At 40.3% G+C, this 18,529-nt stretch overlaps 1 protein-coding gene across 1 annotated transcript in view; it reads right to left on the bottom strand.

The window, feature by feature from the left end:
• Window positions 1-14,252, bottom strand: part of dpp6a (dipeptidyl-peptidase 6a) — a 186,377-nt gene extending 172,125 nt beyond the window's left edge. Inside the window, exons 1-2 of the mRNA XM_051411301.1 lie at window positions 14,010-14,252; window positions 13,834-13,901 (exon numbers count right to left, since the gene is read on the bottom strand). Coding sequence (XP_051267261.1) covers window positions 13,834-13,890 — 57 coding nt within the window. The 5' untranslated portion in view covers window positions 13,891-13,901; window positions 14,010-14,252. The remainder of the gene's footprint in view (window positions 1-13,833; window positions 13,902-14,009) is intronic.
• Between the last annotated feature and the right edge of the window lie 4,277 nt (window positions 14,253-18,529).

Below are 18,529 nucleotides of genomic sequence, written 5' to 3'. Positions count from 1 at the left end.
ATTTAGTAGTTCATACCAATACCAGTAAAATTCCACGTTTCTCAAAACTCAATTACCACAGTAAAAAAACCGAGACAAAGTTATGAATCCCATGTTCATCAACATATACTCCTTTATTAAAAACATTTGAACATTACAAAATACAACAACAGTGGCATGTAGCCTTCAAGTAACATTTTAATGCCTTTCTCCGTCATGTGTGATGTGAAAACATAAGATTTCCACACGGTTTGTGCGTCATACGCACCACGAAGCATCTCTCTGCCCTCCATTTCTATCACAGTTATACTGTAGCACACATTTTTTGTATCGACAAAACACAACCCTTCGCCTGAACTAGTATTTCCAACATGATTTTCTTTTAGACGAGTCGAGGCGGAGCTATCACTGCAGCTCTTTTGTGCTGGTAGGTGTTCTTCTTCCTATGGGATTAACCACAGACTAGAATATTAGCGTATACAGGCTACTGCCCCGTGGAAGAATGGTACTGTAGAAAATGAGTACTGTCACTTTTGCAGAACTTCGGCATCGACTCAGCACTGAAGTATCGGTTCTCGTGATATCCCCAACTGATATATGGTACGAATGTACTCAAGCAGCCTCCTATTCAAGCAAGATAGCTATAAATAGTAACTGTCACCAGCTGACTTCATCAGCGGCATTTTATGTGCCTCAGATCTCAGTGTTAAGACCTTGGTTATTAATATGTTTTTTTTCTAGTTTCTTATTAGGCATCATTTAAATGTCAGAAGCTAATTCATATTTATTGTCATCAAAAAAAGTACTAAAAAAACTAAACATTTTCTGGACACCCATTTATTCTTTCTGCTTTCCTTTTATGATCTCTTTCCATTCCAGGAGGATGGGGACCCGGAGATCTGGATTCATATGTTCATATGTTTTACAATCTGCTACACAACAGCTTTTCAGCATTTTTCCTGTTTTTCTGTGAAAGTGCGATTCTCAGCCTTGGTGTTTGGCACTTCATGATGCTATGCCGGTCTGGTCTATAGTAGTGTTCATCTAAAGTATCAGAAAAGGATTCATATTTACAGTGTCTCAGCAGTTCCAGTTCTCTATCTCCCTGTAGGTACATTACACACAGTATGTGGGTATGTGGGAAAAACACACTTGTCGCTTCTCACAGATAGTAAACACCTTCCCTGTTGGACTGTTACAATCTCAGCTTCATCAACATTTACATATATGTCCCACTCTAATGTCAACAGACTGTAAAACAATTAGACCTGGTTACTCAGTAATGCTAACAACCATTAAGGTTGACTGATGGCACTGTGTGGAGCTGGCTCTACCTTGCACGTGCCTGGGTGGCTCATGTTTATCCATCAGGGAGATACAGCCCACAGCACTTATGATGAATGTCATGCAGTTTACCTCAAGCTGGAGAATGTATCCAAAACCCCAAACATTACACCCATATGTGATTACGGCCTGGGTTACAGTTGGGGTTCCAGTTCATCCCAAAGGTGTTGGATGGGGATGAGGTCAAGGTCCACATCAAAACTGGGAAACCAGTTTCTTTATGGACCTTCCACTGGGGAAATGTCATCTAACTGTTTCCACAATGTGTGTGTGTGTGTGTGTGTGTGTGTGTGTGTGTGTGTGTGTGTGTGTGTGTGTGTGTGTGTGTGTGTGTCAGTATACTTTGTTTTTCTTCTCTCATGTAACTATTTTATGGATAAATATACCCACTTGAGGGGGCGTTATGAAATGAAATCAGTGTTATTGTCAAACAAAATCTCTGTCTGTCTGTAATTACACATTATATCCTTTCTTGCATTGCACCGCATCACATCTGCAACATTACTGCTGACATTATGATTTATCATTAGAATCATATCACTTAAACCACAACAACAACAACACTAATTTCATACAGCCTTAGTAAGATCTTACATCGAAGTTTTTACACTATGTCAGTGAAAAATGAAACATGTCAGCAAAGCTCCCTTCCTGTCATCCTCTTTGTAATTTTTGCTGCTTTGAAATGAGCTGCATTCAGACGTGCCACTGCAAAAGGCTGTCTTTCATTACCAGTCAAGGCCCGTGGATGCCGGATATCTTCTGTGAACGCCCATTTGGGAAGATTAACTACAGGAATATGCTTTAGTGTCTGATAACGGGAGAGTCATATCACATCGCCCAAGGTGGTTTCTGGGGCAACAGCGTGGCCATCAATCAGCTGGGTGTAATCTCACTAGAAATCGTTGTCAGCATGCAAATTAGTGCCACATTTCACACACTGCCTGTGTGTACACACTAGGAAAATTGCAAAATGTCTGGTAAATAACACTGTAAAACTGGATCTTTACAGTACATGTACAGAAAGTGGCTGTGTACAGAATGTGCAGCAGATGTATGATAGTACATGTGTGCAGTGATATTACATCAAACTGGAACTGCCTGTAGTGAAAGGTCCAGTGTAACACATTTAGGAGGATCTATTGGCAGAAATGGACTATAATAGTCATAGGTATGTTTTCACTAGTATATAATCACCTGAAGATAAGAGTTTTTGCTACCTTAGAATGAGTCATATACATATGCGCTTTGAAGGGGAGGACAAAGGGAGGGAGTTGCAATCTGTAACTACACTACTAGATGCCACTAAATCCAACACACAAAAGGACAAAAAGGAGAAAGTTTTCTTGACATTGGCATTAACATGGCCAGTCATCATACAACAGCATGACACCCCAGACTATGTGCGAGACTGTGAGTGTTTAATATACCTAATACTGCAAGTTGATGCAGCAGTGTTCATTTACCATCTTCTGTGTTGCATACAGCAATCCAACACAGCCAAACACAGTCTGTGGGTTGTTTTTGCAATTCTGGTGAAATTCAGAGATCATTGATCACTTTGACTTGCAGGTTGCAGTACATTCTACCTGCAAATATCTATGTAGGGTCAATATCAGAGTGATGACAGGAACATCCACATTTTTCTACCTTGTGAGATGCATCCAGTCGACAGTCTCCAGGATATGACTTCCCCTGTCCAAAAAATAGCCCAACACATAAAACCTCTTAAACATGTTGTTTTTACATACTTTTTGCACGTATTAAACAAACAAGAAAAAAACATGTTAATTAGTCAGAGGTGACAGAGCCAGCCTAACTGTTTCACCAAGTGTCCAGTCTTTGTGCTAAACTAATCGAATGCTAGCTCTAGTTTCATGTTTACTGTACAAACTCTCTGCAAGAAAGCATATTTCCCACAATGTGGACTAACTATATTATAAAGTGCGTTATTGGAACAAAACACAAGCGGCTACCTTTTACAGTGCACCCAAACAAACCTTGTTGTTTTAGTATAGTATAGTTTTAATAAAGGAAACTAAACATTAGTCTTTTTTCTGACATGGTAATACATCTAATGTTGTCTTCTGCATGACATGAAATGCCGCACACTCCAGCTTTTTTCTTCTGCTTCTCATCCAGTGTGTCAGACCCCACCGCTAATGATGAGAAATACTTTGTAAAGAGGCAATTAGAGAAAAATATAGTGAAGGACTCATTCTGAAAAAAGTCTGCCATAAATAGTATTGACGATGATGTTTGATGTAATGAAAATCTTAAGGAGTAGCCTTTAACTTTAAACTCCAGAGCTCTGGTGCCATGGTGCGCTCATTAAGACACATATTAACTTTATCATTAAGACAAGAGTTAATGATGCTAAAAGATTAATCCCTGACGCACCAGCTTTCTGAGGAATATCATGCAACAGACTGCACACTTGTATGCGCTGCAGGTCTACTACTATACACTAAACCAGGTTAGCCTAAAGGACAGGGCTGCGTAGGGTGTTTTTCGACATTGCACCTGCATATCTGTCCCACTTTCTGCTGTTGTCTACAGCTTGCTGCTCATTTTAGATTGTACTGTCTCTGGAGGCACAAAACCCATTAAGTGAAACTAATACAAACAGGCAGCAAGGTGAGGTTCAGCAGTAGTGAAATATCAGAAAGTATTATGCTTTTATTAAACTTTAATGATGGCTCAAGTTTTGAATCGAGCTCAAAAGATGGTTGATGGCTTTACTGATCCGTTCATCTCTCAGATTCTCTGCCATTTTGCCACAAAACCACTCATTATTACTGGCTGACAGTACACAGCACTGGCCCTTTGCTCTTTATCCATCTGTATTAATGTGCCAGTGTGTCCATAGATGTTTTGGCTACATGGATTGGATCTGTGTTTTCGTGCCTCTCGAGGATGATTTACGAAGCATTGATTTGGAGGCTCACAGACTGGAGCACAATAAAACTGTTGTCTATGTTCAGGCAGCGAGTGTTCATTGTCAAGGGGAACAGCATCTTGTTTTAGGGCAATGTAGAGCACCATGGGAGTTAACACGACAAATCATCTCTTTTTAACTGCCAGGGACGCAGGAACAGATCAAGCTTGTGCGATCGGTTATACACCAGCTTTTTGCAATAAGTCAATAAAATCGGCTCCACCAGTTATATGAAAATGGGCCGTGGCAGGGCCGCACTATACATTTCAATAAAGGCTGCAGATTGGAAGCTCAGCGAGACAAGGACAGAGCTCGGAAAACAATATGTAAAAGTCACGGCCAAGCCAGCAGAGTGCCAAGCAATCAGGCCAAATAGAGCTAAATGACTGCCTGTTCAAATGATTATGTGCCGCACATATAGAAGGGTTTAAATTCACTTTTAAAGGTGGTAATGAAAAACCCTGCACTATTAAAGTGACAATTTAAACGCATATAGCGACACAAAATCTGTTTCTAACACAGGACACATTGATAGTTTATCTTATAATAAGTAACAAAAACATACATCACAACCCTGTTAAATATTATACATTTTAAAAAATCCCCTCTGGATGAACAAAAGGAAACACTGTTATTCTTAAAAGCACAGAAATGAGCAAAAATCAAGAGCAAAACAAAAGGCTGCTCCTTTGTATTAAAACCATAAAACTAAAACTCCTTCATTGTGCAACACACCTTAAAATTAGAGTTGCAAGCGTGCTGGGGTTTAACTGATCACATTCAAAGCATGTACAAAGCTAATATGCTTTCACCTGAAATCAAGTGAAGTGATTCTAATTAAAGGATTTGACCCAAGGTTTCTTTGTTGCTCAGTTAATGTCAGTGTGCAGAGACACGCATGGGGAACCAGGAGCTAACATAAGGTCTTCAAGAGCTTACTGTTGAAAGGCTGAGCTTAGGAGAGGGATATAAAAAGGATTTCAAAGACCTAGATATTCCCCGGAACACACTTACGACTATAATGAAGAAGAGGAATTATTGCATCACCAAGAATGGTTCCATATAAGGGGTCTATGTGGAAAAGTCTTGTAAAGAGCCCTTGGGGCTCTTCAAAAAGACACTTGGGGTTCTCAGAAAACAGAACTTCTGAACAAAACAAAGTGTGGCAATAGCTGCACTGGAAATAAATCAAATGGTTGCTACCTCAACTAACAACATGGGAAGACTGTAAAAGTCACTCTGATCAATAACATTAAATCAGCTAATAACAATATTAAATAACACACATTCCTCTTCAAATGCCATGGCTGATAAGCCGACTATGGATTTTATTTTTCACTGGTCAGGCTGCGTAATGTTAAACTTTTAAATAAACCTTTTTGCAAAAAAAAAAAACAATAAAAACATTTTGTTTCAGAGACAACAATCAACTAACTGGACACATGTTTTTACTGTACTGTATTTATCTGTCAGTAGTGTTACAAAGCCAGCCCACACATTTCACTTGTGCTCATTGTGGTCTGGAAAGGCTCAATGTGCATTTGTTTAATAAGCTGCGGGCGCAGTTATGGATCCCGCTGGGATGACTGAAGAAGTGCTGTGATTCAACTGCCAAACCTTAAGGTTAGAAGGGAAAAATCCACCCACACACAGAATTTACATTGTTCTGTTCCAATTATTTTGGATTGAGAAGTTCATATCCACAACAAAACACAAGCTACTGGTGCTCTCTGGGGCAAACTTTTAACAATTGGTCCACTGACTTCTGGTGTTGGTGTTTAAGATATTCCATCCAAATGGGCTTAAATTGGAAGCTTCTTCCATAACATACCTTACTTTGTCATAAAGTGAAACCATTGACTGCCAACACAGACCAACTATACTTTGATTTAGACACTAGTGTAACAAACAAAGTGTAACCTACAATGATCCCAAGTAATGTTTCTTAAGGAAAGATCAAACTTTAAATAAGGAGCAGAAAGGGTTCAAGTTAGCATTTACCCCAATTCTGAATTGAATGTATAATATTAAAATGGAGTCCTCCCTGTAAGTGACAGAAACAAATAAAGAGTGCTGTAAAGAAATGTGGGAAATAAAAATAACTTTCATGTCCAAATTTCTAAAAAGATACATACATGACATATTAGAGGAAAATGTAAAATAAATGGATAAGAAACAGAAAAAATGCAGATGCTTCCATATGGGACACAGATGTCCCTGAGGGTTTAATGAGTGTAAAAATCATATGAATCATATGCCATGGCCCTTTAAGGCCTCCAGATCGCAACACGATTGAACGCCTGTGGGAGAGTTTGGAGCGATGTGTTTAAAGAGCGCTTTCCACCACTATCATCAAAACACCACATGAGGGAAAGTCTTTTGAAAGAATTGTAGTACAGCCCTGCAGTGGATTTCAGGAAACTTGGAGAATCTCTGCTAAGGAGCACTAAGGTTGTTCTGAAGGCTCGTGCTGGCCTAACAACTTACTAAAGGCGTATTCAAATTATGGTGGAAAAACAGCAAAAACATTTTTCAGATCTCCTTCCAAAATATTAAAGATATGAGTCTTTAGGTACGATAACTGCCTCTGATGCACCCAGACAATACAGGCGAGGCTGAAAGGCTGAAGAAAATGCTGATCAGTTTCCAGGAATAAAACATTCAGTGCTCGTTCTCATTGACAACTGACATGTTGACATGTTGACGTGTTGAAAAAAATGACACATTCTAGACGACTGAGTAATTGTCTTAAAAGTCTGTCACACCGCATAACTGTCACTTTTAACAAGTCATTATGCATCATAGTCTTTGCATTTGTCACTGCAGTGAGGCATTTCAGTTAGGATGTTTTAAAACTTTCTCAAGGAAAAAATGTTTTTAAGATTAAATGTCAGTTACATTACTAACATGATCAATAATTTTAGCAGGGCCGAACAACTTTTACAGGTCAGTCTATGTATATTGCTGTTGTATAAGGCTCTGTTTATATTTAATTTTTTTACATTTTCTAAAACAATATTGTTAAAAATTGTCTGAGAACACAGGCAGAACAAACCCATGAAGGGCTATAGCTATTTGTATACATCTCTCTGGATATCTGACCAAGGCCATTCAACACATAAGTTTGCCCTGAGCGCTCTTGCGTGGGTTTTGGAGGGATAAGGATAAACAGTGTGATTGGTGAGGCAGAAGGTGGCCTTTCTTTTTCATCTGAATTTCAAGTCAAAGTGCATACATAGTAAGCTACTGCAGGATCAAACACACCAACAATACAACAACACAAAGGATCTTTGTTCTTTATTTTCATATTCCCTTTCATGTAAAAGTTAAAGCAATAGCAGACTGAATAAAATCATGGTTTATTTAGAGTAACCAAGGTCCTGCTGTCTTACATGATGAAGTGGAGAGTCCCACTGTGTCTCTCCAAGGGAGTAGAATGGTGCTAGACTGCCACTGTATGAAGCAAACTGCAGCCTTTAAACAGTTATAATCATGTTTTGCTCCAACAGTCCAGCAAAAAAAGAAAAATGCTCCACACTCCTAACACTAAACTCTTTGTAATGCAAACCTCTTCATTTCAGTCTCACCATTAAGAAACCATTAATTTAATGGTTTCACCATTCCGGATGCCTCATTATGCACCAACTCACTTTGCTGAGTGAGACTTGTAGCTCACGCACTGAAGATCATGAACTCTTTCATCCAGCAGAGGGCAAACTTAAACCTGACCTGCAGCCCGCAGTTCTTGCACACCAGCACATTGCAATATCCTGAAACTCCACTTTGTTAAAAAGGCTCATTTGCATATATGTCCATAAAAGTGGTGCAAAAGTGGTAAAATCCATTGCGACAGGCTTTGACAGCATCAGATACTTTGGATGCAGCAAGTTCAGTCTGGTCTGATGGGTACTAAGGCCTCTGGGGGCACATAGTGGATATGCTTGTGATTTTAGATATGGCTCAAGTGTCTATCTCCCAACCAGCGGCGGCTGTTTACTGTTGTGGCGCCATTTGTCTCGTAGGGCCTTGTTGACTGCTTGTGATACGCCACCAGATGGGCTGTCATGACCCAAGCATTTTGCCGAGCCAAGCGCTCACTCAAAGGGCCAGAGAGGTCTCAGTGACTCATGCAATTACACTCCCCGTGGTGTCAATCATCCCCAGGAAAACACAGCACTGCGGCCAAGTTGTTGCAGCCAAGCAACACCAACACAGTGTTCCGACTTTAAATGTGTGTGCATGTGAGCATCATTTTGTGTTTGCATGTTTTACCAAGGCTAACATACTGTAATAAAGCTCCTGTTTCCTCAAGGATTTCCTCTGTGAAGTATGAGCTCAGGCAGGGGAGCACGGCTGCAGTTGATTCAGTCCACACACACAAACAGAAATGCCACTACAGCAGAATTAGCAATCTGCAATACATTTACGAAAAACCACTTCACCTACTGGTGTTAAAAGTGAGAAAAATCTATTCTCTCTGTGTGTTGAATTATTCATTTCACAGGGGGAGAGCTCTCAGATGTGGCTCCAAATGTAATTTCATTGTGTACACTCTAAACAAGTTCCCATACAAATACAGAGAGAGGCACAAGGTGTATTTGTTTTTTCCAGACACACAGTCAAGACTGTCTTGATCACGTCGCTATCAGACAGCAGCTTTTATGTATTGGAGACCAGCATGAAAGAGCAACTTCAAAAGCAAGACGCAGCGCTGCAACGGCTACAACGGCTACAACTGTATAGCAGGAATGGGTTGAGTGTGACCAATGGCGGGGCCCCGTCCTCAAGAGTCATCAGGAGGAGAAAAAGATTACTGGTGCTAATGAGCACGAGAGGACCTCAAGTACAGAAATTCAAAGTGAGAAGATGATTGAGATAGACATTCTTCTGCTATAAGGGTGAAAAAGGAAAAAAAAAGAAAAAAAATCAATGATCATTTCCATAGACTCCAGTGAGGGAGTTGGAGTGATAACTGTGCATTACAATGGGCCCGCAGTGTAATGAGAGCAGGGATCAATACTTGGCACATTCGTGCTGGTGTTTGCCCTGCTGTTGGCCAACAAAGCCGCGGTAATTAAGAAGTCTACCCTCAATTCAAATACCTTACAGCTTAGCTCCTATGCTCCTTGAAATATCCGTTTAACGCGAGTGCGCTCTGAATAATTGGGTGCCATGGTTATTTGTATTCTGATGTAAGCTCAATAACTGCAGAAATAAATTAGTTTTAGTTTAAAAACACACAAAAAAATCCATGTAGTAATGAGATAGACAAATAAGCCTCTGGGAATTTCCAATTATTTGACAGGACAAAAGTCCAATAATTTCAAAAGACAGAGTTTCGTCAAGTGATCAATTTATATTTGGGCAGCAGCAGTTAATACATATTCACTGCAGAAGACCATCAATTTAGCTGTATTTTTTCTGTCTCAACTGAGTCACAGGAATTAAACTTTCATATTCTCATTATGAAACTATAATCAGAAGAATTGGGGGATTTTCTGGGTTTTGCAGATGCAGAGATTAGCAAAGTTGCAAATGGTTCTGAAACTGGGGGAAGCTAATTGGGATTTAGTGTGCGCACACAGGACTGCAGGGCTGTCAAGGGCCAAGATAATCAAACTAGCCTGCTGTGACGAGACAAAAGAAAAGAAGCAGCAGGAACTATAGAGTCAAAAATAAGTTAAGCTCTGAATTGATCTCAGAGCAATGGGAATCCAACAAGCTGCTCCAAAATATATCTCCAATCTGTACAGAACAAGCAGTGTAACTAGTGCATATTATCATGGACAGACTGTTATTAATGGTTGATCAAGCTCTACCAAAGAAGAGACAGTAAAGGAACAACAGCGCAAAATAAACCCCGGTCATGTAGTCAAACTGCTCCTGGCAAGAAAATATCTCTTGTAACTATGTATAATGTATTTATTAGACTGCTTTAGTCTAATGTTCAAAGTAATACAAGCCTCCCTTACAGGTACATGTAATGCAGTACCACACTGCCCTCTATTGGTTATTTCATGTCCAGACAGTGTTCAGCCTTACAACTCCTTATTCTGATCCTCCAATCAGTCAAGACATGTGATAAAGTCAGAGTATAGAGTATAACATGCTTGCTTGACTAACAAATGAGGTTAAACATCAACTATAGTGCTGCTGCATGATGTCATTTGCATTTTATCCTGCAACGTGCCCGTCAGTACAGCAGCTAATCAGGTTATAAACTGTAATGTACAGAAGTGTCCTTGTGTGACGTGCTTTCTTCTCATGCATGGGCAGCTCTAAGTATGACCATGAACTAGAATGAATGCTTAATATGAAGTATTATATAATCCAAGTATAACACAACCAGAAGGAATAAATACTAATTCATCACCTCACTCACAGTGGGAGGCAACATAAGGTGTTTCTAATATAAGATAAAAAGTCACTAGTCACTAACTGAGAGCATTTCAGGGACTTAGATATTGTAACACTAAATAGTGCTGCAACAAACGATTGTTTTCACTATTGACAATTAATCTGTCGATTCTTTTCTTGATAAATTGTTTGGTCTATAAAATATCATAAGAGACCAAAACATATTAAGTTTACAAAGCTATGAAACAGAAAAGAAGCAAGCATTCACATACGGGAAGCTAAAATCACAGAATGTTTGGTATTTTTGCTTTAAAGATGATTGATAATCACAGTACTGGACATTTTTTTGCCAATCAACAGATCAGTTTATCATTGCAGCTCTCCTAGATCAACAATTGTGACGTTTTTAAGGTTTCATATTTACGCGTACCTTCGTTCCTCCACACTGCCTTATCTCCACTATTGCTAATGACTTACTACATTTCCCAGAAGGCCTTTGGACAACCCAGAGAACGGGGAATCCCTCTCTGTGCTGTATTTGTGCAGATGACAATGTGAAAAGTGAGCACAACGGGAGCAGTGTGACAATTCAAATGACTAAAAAGCTGCTAGGAGGAGGAGCTACAGGCCCCCACAATGCCCTAAGCTGCTGCTGCACTGCATGGGGGACAAAACACATCGTCGGTGTGCAGACAACCAGAACATCTTTTTGCATTGAAAGGCCTTCCTTTATTTGCAGTTAAAACACAGCACCAAACCATGTGCGCAGGAATGCTGGTAACATGCAGGCCGATTGCTTCTTTAAAGTCTTATTTTAAATGTTTCAGGATCAGTTTCATCTTTTAAAAACAAGAAATGTAAACTGCACAAATTTCAAAAGATACTAAAATTATCTAAAGACACAGCACGCTTGCTCTGCTCTCAGTTCAGGTGTTTATAAACCTGTCAAAGCTTGTCACGAGCTGATGACCATGACCATGTGAAGCTTATCCTGTTGGGAGGCCTGCAGAACACATGCAGACCTAATCAGAGTGTCATTAATCCAGGATGAAATGTCTCTGTGGCCAACTGTCAACATGACTAGAAATAGAAACTCCACAGAGAGAGAGACGACTCATCAAAGAGAAATTTCTCAGCAGCACTGAAGCTGTAAACGGGCACAAATAACAAAACACAAACAGTTTGAAATTGCAGACACTCCTGCTGGCGGGCTAAAAGTGGCCTCGGGACAGATAATGAAACGGACACTGCTGTCTTGAGACAAAAGCGTCTGGAGAGGTGTTTAGTCTGAATCTATTTTCTCTCTCAAAGTTGATGTGTAAGAGGAGATGAAACACCCCAGAATTAGAACAAGCAGTGAGTGAAAGCACTTGCAAATATTAAAGCCCGGACAACAATTACACTGCTGAACATACAAACAAGCACATGGAACACAAGGACATGCACGTGAACAGCAAGAGTGAATATCAAGTATGTATTTCTATCAGTGGTCTCCAAGCTTTTTATCTCACGTGTCCCCACAGCCCTGTCACATCAACTCAAGTAGATCTTCGTCAGCACAAACCATCACGTTCCAAATGTGATTTTGAACTGGATTTCATTTAACTCTATTGATTATATAAAAGAGTTTGGTCAAGTTTGCAAGATTTCAACCATTTATCCACTCATTTTATCCGTCTAATTCTCCCATTTATCACTTTTAACTGATTCTTTAAAGGTCCAGTGTGTAACATTCAGTAGAATATATTGGCAGAAATGGGATATAATATGAAAGGTATGATTAGTATATAATCACCTGTAAGTAAGAATGGTGATTTATCTACAGTGGGGCTGGCTCCTCTACTAAGATGTCCACCATGTTGAACCGCCATTTTTCTACAGTGGCCCAGAACGGACAAACCAAACACTGGCTCTTTTTCAAAAAATAGCTGAGTTTCATTTTCCAAGTCAACTGCAGAAGTATCCATGGCCTCCATGCTAACTGGTTGGAAAGCATTTCAATTACAGGATACAGTTCTTTCTTTTCCATTCATGACAAAATACTTCATACTACATTTTATGCAAACTGGACTTCAAACATGCAACCCTCATGCATTTTGCAGGCTCCCTCCCCTGCATGCTTTTAAATCATGTCCACAAGTGTTTTATTCCAAAGTCCCTGGACTCCCAGTGTGAACTATTACGCCCCGGCATCGTCACACAGAAAGAAAACAACTGTCAGTGTCAATTAAACTGAGAGTGAAAACCAACACAATGCAACAGTGTGTTAATTCACATCCACCCCCATCAGGACTCATTTACCAGATCATTCTAAACACCTCTATGAGAGAAGGAGCACCTCTGCAATCAATACACATCAACTCCAAATATTTGTAGCTGAAAAATCAATATTTGTAAACAGTGGGAAATCTGCTGTGGATATTCCATGTGTCATAGCTGCTGGTGATAAATAAGCTTTCATACTTCATCACCACGGATCGTGCATGTTGACAGAGCCAGATGTGTTGGGAATGAGAGCAGCCTCCACACACACACACACACACACACACACACACACACACCGGAGCCTCTCCTCTAATGGTTTCACTGGAAAGACTCTATCATGCAATCCCCCTTTTCTCCTCACTCTCTTTCCTCCCACATTCTCCAGCTTTTCTCCCCCCACCCCAACTTCCCTTTCATCCTCCACTCTCCCCCTCCACTCTCCCCCTCTTCTCCCTGTTGACTACACATCCACTCAGCAGCAGCAGTGGCAGCCTTTTAATGTGGGTCACAGGCGTGGTAAAACAGTGTGTTGCAGGGTACAGTGTGATCATCTTGGAACTGAGCAGATGACTCTTAAGTAACTGATGAAGAGGTTAGAGAATCCACCTGTTTTCTTCATCGTTTTTTCTTGCTTTGGGGAGAAAAAACTTAAGCTTTCTCTTACCTTGTGGACAAACACTAATTGCTCAAAAGCCTCCGATGTGACTGCAAACTGACCACTAACATCCGTCACTTTAATTAAGTTGATTATTGCAACAGACAAAATGTATCCAGGACATAATGTACAACATCTCCAAAGCGCACAGACCAGCATTAACCCAACATGCTGAAAACAGCGTTTACAAAGCTTTTCCTCAGCTTGCAAACATGCATCCATGCTGCACCTTGCCCTTGGCGCACCAAAGCAGCGCGTTTAGCTCCAATCTCAACTTCTCGGAATAAGTCTTTACCTTTCCACCCTTGGAGCATCTGCGATACGCGTTTGTGGCTCCTGCCGTTTGGTTCATGGCGAAAACTTCTGCGGAGAAAAAAAAAAAAAAAAAGCAATAAAGTAATGCAGTTTTTTTGAAAGTTGGAGTCACATTCAATCGGGCGAGCACAGAAAGCTGATGAGTGTTTGGTTTACCTGGTGCGCTCAGTGGCTGGTTCGCTCTCTCTCCTCGTTATCGGCAAGCAAAGAGCTTGTTTGGTATTCAGAGATGCATTAAATTGTCTAATGTTTTCCTAGATGTAGTCCAGAGGATTTAACGAGCTCTCCTGAATGTTGTCGCAGGCGCAGTGCTCCTGATTGTCAAAATGGAAATCCGACGAGAACTTTTCCACCAAATCCACTGGTAAAACTGAATCTTCTGACATGAACTCCTGTGAATTCACTCACTTCCAGGATGATTTTGAACACTAACCTCACTCTGGCGGAGCTGTGTGTTTGTGTGTGTGTGTGTGTGAGAGAGAGAGAGAGCGAGCGCAGCAATTGCGCAAGCGCATCCCATCTGACAGCTCGGCTACACGGGGTTGAAGAAGAGGAAGACTGTCAACACTGCTCGCCCACTCCAGAGCAGAAAACAGCAGTAGGGACTGCAAGGTGCACTGTAACCGTGTATCACGAGGCTCTACCTTCTGATCAAATAAAAAGACAATTTCAGGTTGACTAGTGTCATTCTGTCCATAGTAGTAAGAGAGTGACCTCTATCAAATCCAGATAAGCTGATTGACACCGACAATTACAAGTGACAAATTATTTCTGACAATTACAATCATTATCTCAACATGCGGAAGTGAATTTGTTTAGTTTCAATTATAGCATAATAAATGCATGTTACAAGGGTGAGCTTCCACTGAAGTGTGACAATTAGGTGGACAGGGCGATGCCGAGCGGTGATGAAGTTGCTGTCACTCACTTTCAGAAAGGTTTGCAGTGTGGAGGAGAATCATCAATTAGAGATTGCTGCACTGAGGGGTCAAATTAAAGGAAAAGTATGAATGCTCCCCTGCCTCTTGGCATAGATTCTCCACGTCTTGGTAACTCTACTGGAGGGATGAACCCCATTTTCTCAAGAGATACTCCCTCGTTTGGTGTTTTAATGATGGTGATAGAGAGCACTGTATTGCACAGCTCTCTAACATCTCCCCTGCAGTGGAGATCTTGTAGCCGTGAAGGCCAAATGTGATTCTCATTGTTTTCATATTCATCAAACCATGTAGTGGGCTCCCTTGTGTCCTGTATGAAAGCATCGTTTGTTATGTTCTTCTTTCAATTTGTCACCTGTATGGTTGTCAATTATATCATGACAGTATCTGTCCAACACTTTATTAAATGATCAAAAGACATGCTGTTATATATTCCTTCATGCAGCTCAGAACATAAATCATGCAGGCAACCCTCCAAACAAGCAATAACAATATACATCAATACAATAGACTTTTTTGTTGTAATACCACTTCAAACGGTCTCAGGGACGAGGTTGGTAGATGGATGGATGGGAGGATTTATGGTATTAGTTGCCTGAACCTTTACAAAAGTATAGCTGGATTGCCGCGCCTTCATCCTGTCGGTGAAATGGTCATAGGCCTATGTGTCATTTGAGGCCATGCAAATCCCCAGGCTGCTTTTTGGTAACTTAATGCACGTTTGTGTGGAAAATGGTTTCTGGGTCTACAATATGATAAAGCTGCCTTCTACAGTATGAGAGGAACCTCAGTACACAAAGTGCAAAAGCAATGTGTTTGGCCTGTGGCCCCCAAATTGTTCCAGCCATGCATGTAGATACAATGACTTGTTGTTAGACTTAATATAAACTGTTCTGGACATGCAGCAGTTTGCCTTTTATAATGTCCTTCAATTTTAGGAACCCCAGTAGCCCATTATAATCAATTTACACCAAAATCGCACAGCTGGCATCTGATAAATGGTTCTATTCTAAATTATTTATAATAAAAAAATAACTGTAGAGACTTTGGTGTAATCACTCCAAATATCTGGGCCTGAAAGGCTGTCATATCCCACCAAGATCCAGAAATGTGTCCTCAATGGGGAACAATGAGGTTTTTATTTCAAACACCATACATGCAGTCTAATTGAGTCCCGATGCCCTGTGAAAAGGACGTCCTGGGCTTTCAAGTGATGTAACACACATGGGGGTGTGTCCAACGGAGCAGATCTTGTGGCAGGAATTGCAGCAAACATATTTTTTGGCAGCAATGGATATATGTGATAACATTTTTCAAGATATATTCTTCATAAGTTTTTTATTCTTCTCATCTTCAACCATTTTCCATACTTTCAACAGAGCACTAAAGTGAGGCGGAAAAGATTTTGATCTGTGTGACTGCATGATCCAATGTCAAGTTGCACAAAGAAGTGGACTCTCCACACTATGCTGCATTTCTTTGATCGGGCTGTCACAAACACCACTGTGCCTTCTGGGAGAACTGCAAAGGACATGTTATAAAAACAAACCATTTTGAGACATCTTTGTGATATGTTCCTTACGTCCTAATTAATTAAATTATGTATTAAAAAAGGAGGAAACCATACCTCAGTCACTGTATGTCCTGTGAGCTGAAATGTTGACTTATGATCCAAACTCTATAAAATAACTTTATTGAACCAATCAGGACATTTGGAAAATTTATTTCTCAACACAATGTTAACATTTATTCATGTTTTGTCATTATTATAAAAAGAAAAACAGCCAAAATACACTATTCACATATACTTTTCACATGAGGTAGGTTATCTGAGATTGGATAGTCGGATATATTTTTAATGACGGGGGCATGAGCAGGTCAGCTTTCACCATCTTGCTCAAGGACACTTCAATAGGATATGTGGCTGCTGATAGACAGACTTTGACTGTTTCAGGGATTCTCAGGCCTCTATTCTTCTGGTTACAGGACGTATCGCTCCCCTTTAAATCAGCCATGCTGACAGGATCTATCAGCAGACCATCAGTCAGCGTGGAAGTCCGGTTGTCAGGATGTGGACAGTGCTGACCCACACTGACAGGTAAGGACATCTGAGACTCGGGTGCACCTTTACACTTGAGCCATGCTGTCACTTTCAGGGTTAACTCTGACCTATAGATCGTCTCAGAGGGAGGCCTCAGCTTCACATGCAAATTTCACCACCAGCTTGGGCTCAGATGGAGAGACACAAGCTAAAACGTTAACCAAATGATGTGTGAATTAAAGATTTGTGTCAAAGCTCAACTTGAAGGCACATGGAGGAGCTGCACTTTTGTTGTGATTCACTGAGTATTTATGCTCCATTTGGCACAACTGCTGACTTACAGTAGTTTGCCTGCTTGGTATTCCTTTTCACTACAGTGCACTAGAACCTCCATTACAGCCTTATTGATTGCAGGGCTTATGATGTTTTCCTGTCTGCAGATTTTAGTGTGAAATCAGCAGGTGCTGTGTGAAGTCATTGCATTTAATTAAGGGCCAATCTGTTCACAGAAACGTGCATGCATTGGAGTGTATTCCTATCGCAGACGCTTTAAGAGACTTTAAATTAAAATAACCCTATAGAATAGATTCACTGTGCTCAAATTGCAAATCTAGAAAGCAAAAAGAACAATAGTGTGCTCAAAAGGTAAATGGTCCTCCTGAAAATGCCTGAAGTATTATGGGGTTGAAAACGTTAATCTTCGGGCACTCACGGGTCGGAACAGTGCTCAAGTTAGAGTAAAAAGCATTTATTGGCTTGTCCAGAGGGCAGATTGAATGGCCTGACATGCATTCAATCAGCATTCAAAGAAGATTGTTGGAAGTTTAAAGTAAAAGTGCAGCTTTCAAGGTGTTTTTGAGACTGAACCTGAAATGAATGTTAAACGGTGTACACTTACATTCAAAGTCAATGGAGAAACGCAAGTGGTGAACTGAAAGTGTTTAAATTGACGGGAAACAATTACAATCATCGTTTAATTGTAGGGCTCGACTTCATGAATGTACAGGTACCAGAAACTGGAAGAAAAGGGCAGAGAAAAATGGAGTTCATGGTAATTATGTGGTCATTCTGGATGCTGAATAGTGCTCTGGGCTGCACGAATGTGAACATGATGGTCAGTAGTTCTTTTATAATTGTACATACAAGTTTTTATACATTATGTTTACTTTGTTTCAAACCCTGCCTCCTGACAGAACATGGATCAACTTTTTTGGCATGTGGGCCTATGTGCCGCGTTGTTGAGTCTCACCAATGGTCACTAATAACACCCTTCTCCACAAAGATTCACAGAGACGTTTCCATGTATCTTTGCAGAAGCATAATTCTTGATCCAGAGCTCTCACACCAGTGCATACAACAGTGGTGAGTGTCTTAAAACGTTAAATTTTGTCTTAAGTCAATAGTTAGGTGTCAATTTGAACAGTGAAGCAGGTTTTGCTTGCTGTACTCATTTGTTCTGTTCATATAGGCCATTACAAGATCCCTTTTTAATGTGCTTTTAAAACAAGAGATGGGGACAATATACAGAGTCCAAGGTTTATCTGAAGCTAATTTGAGGCTTCAGCAATCTGACTTAAACTAATCAAGTGGATATCTTCCAAAGTTACTGTGTTTTTCGTGATAATAATAAGAGAGCAACTCACTTGATTTAATAAAGTCAGACTTGAGTTACAGATGTGTATTGTTTAGACAGATGT

The sequence above is a fragment of the Dicentrarchus labrax genome, unplaced genomic scaffold, assembly GCF_905237075.1.
Source record: "Dicentrarchus labrax unplaced genomic scaffold, dlabrax2021, whole genome shotgun sequence".
NCBI classification, from domain to species: Eukaryota; Metazoa; Chordata; class Actinopteri; family Moronidae; genus Dicentrarchus; species Dicentrarchus labrax.
Note: the sequence above shows the minus strand (reverse complement) of the source record. Positions and strands in the feature narration are given on the sequence as shown.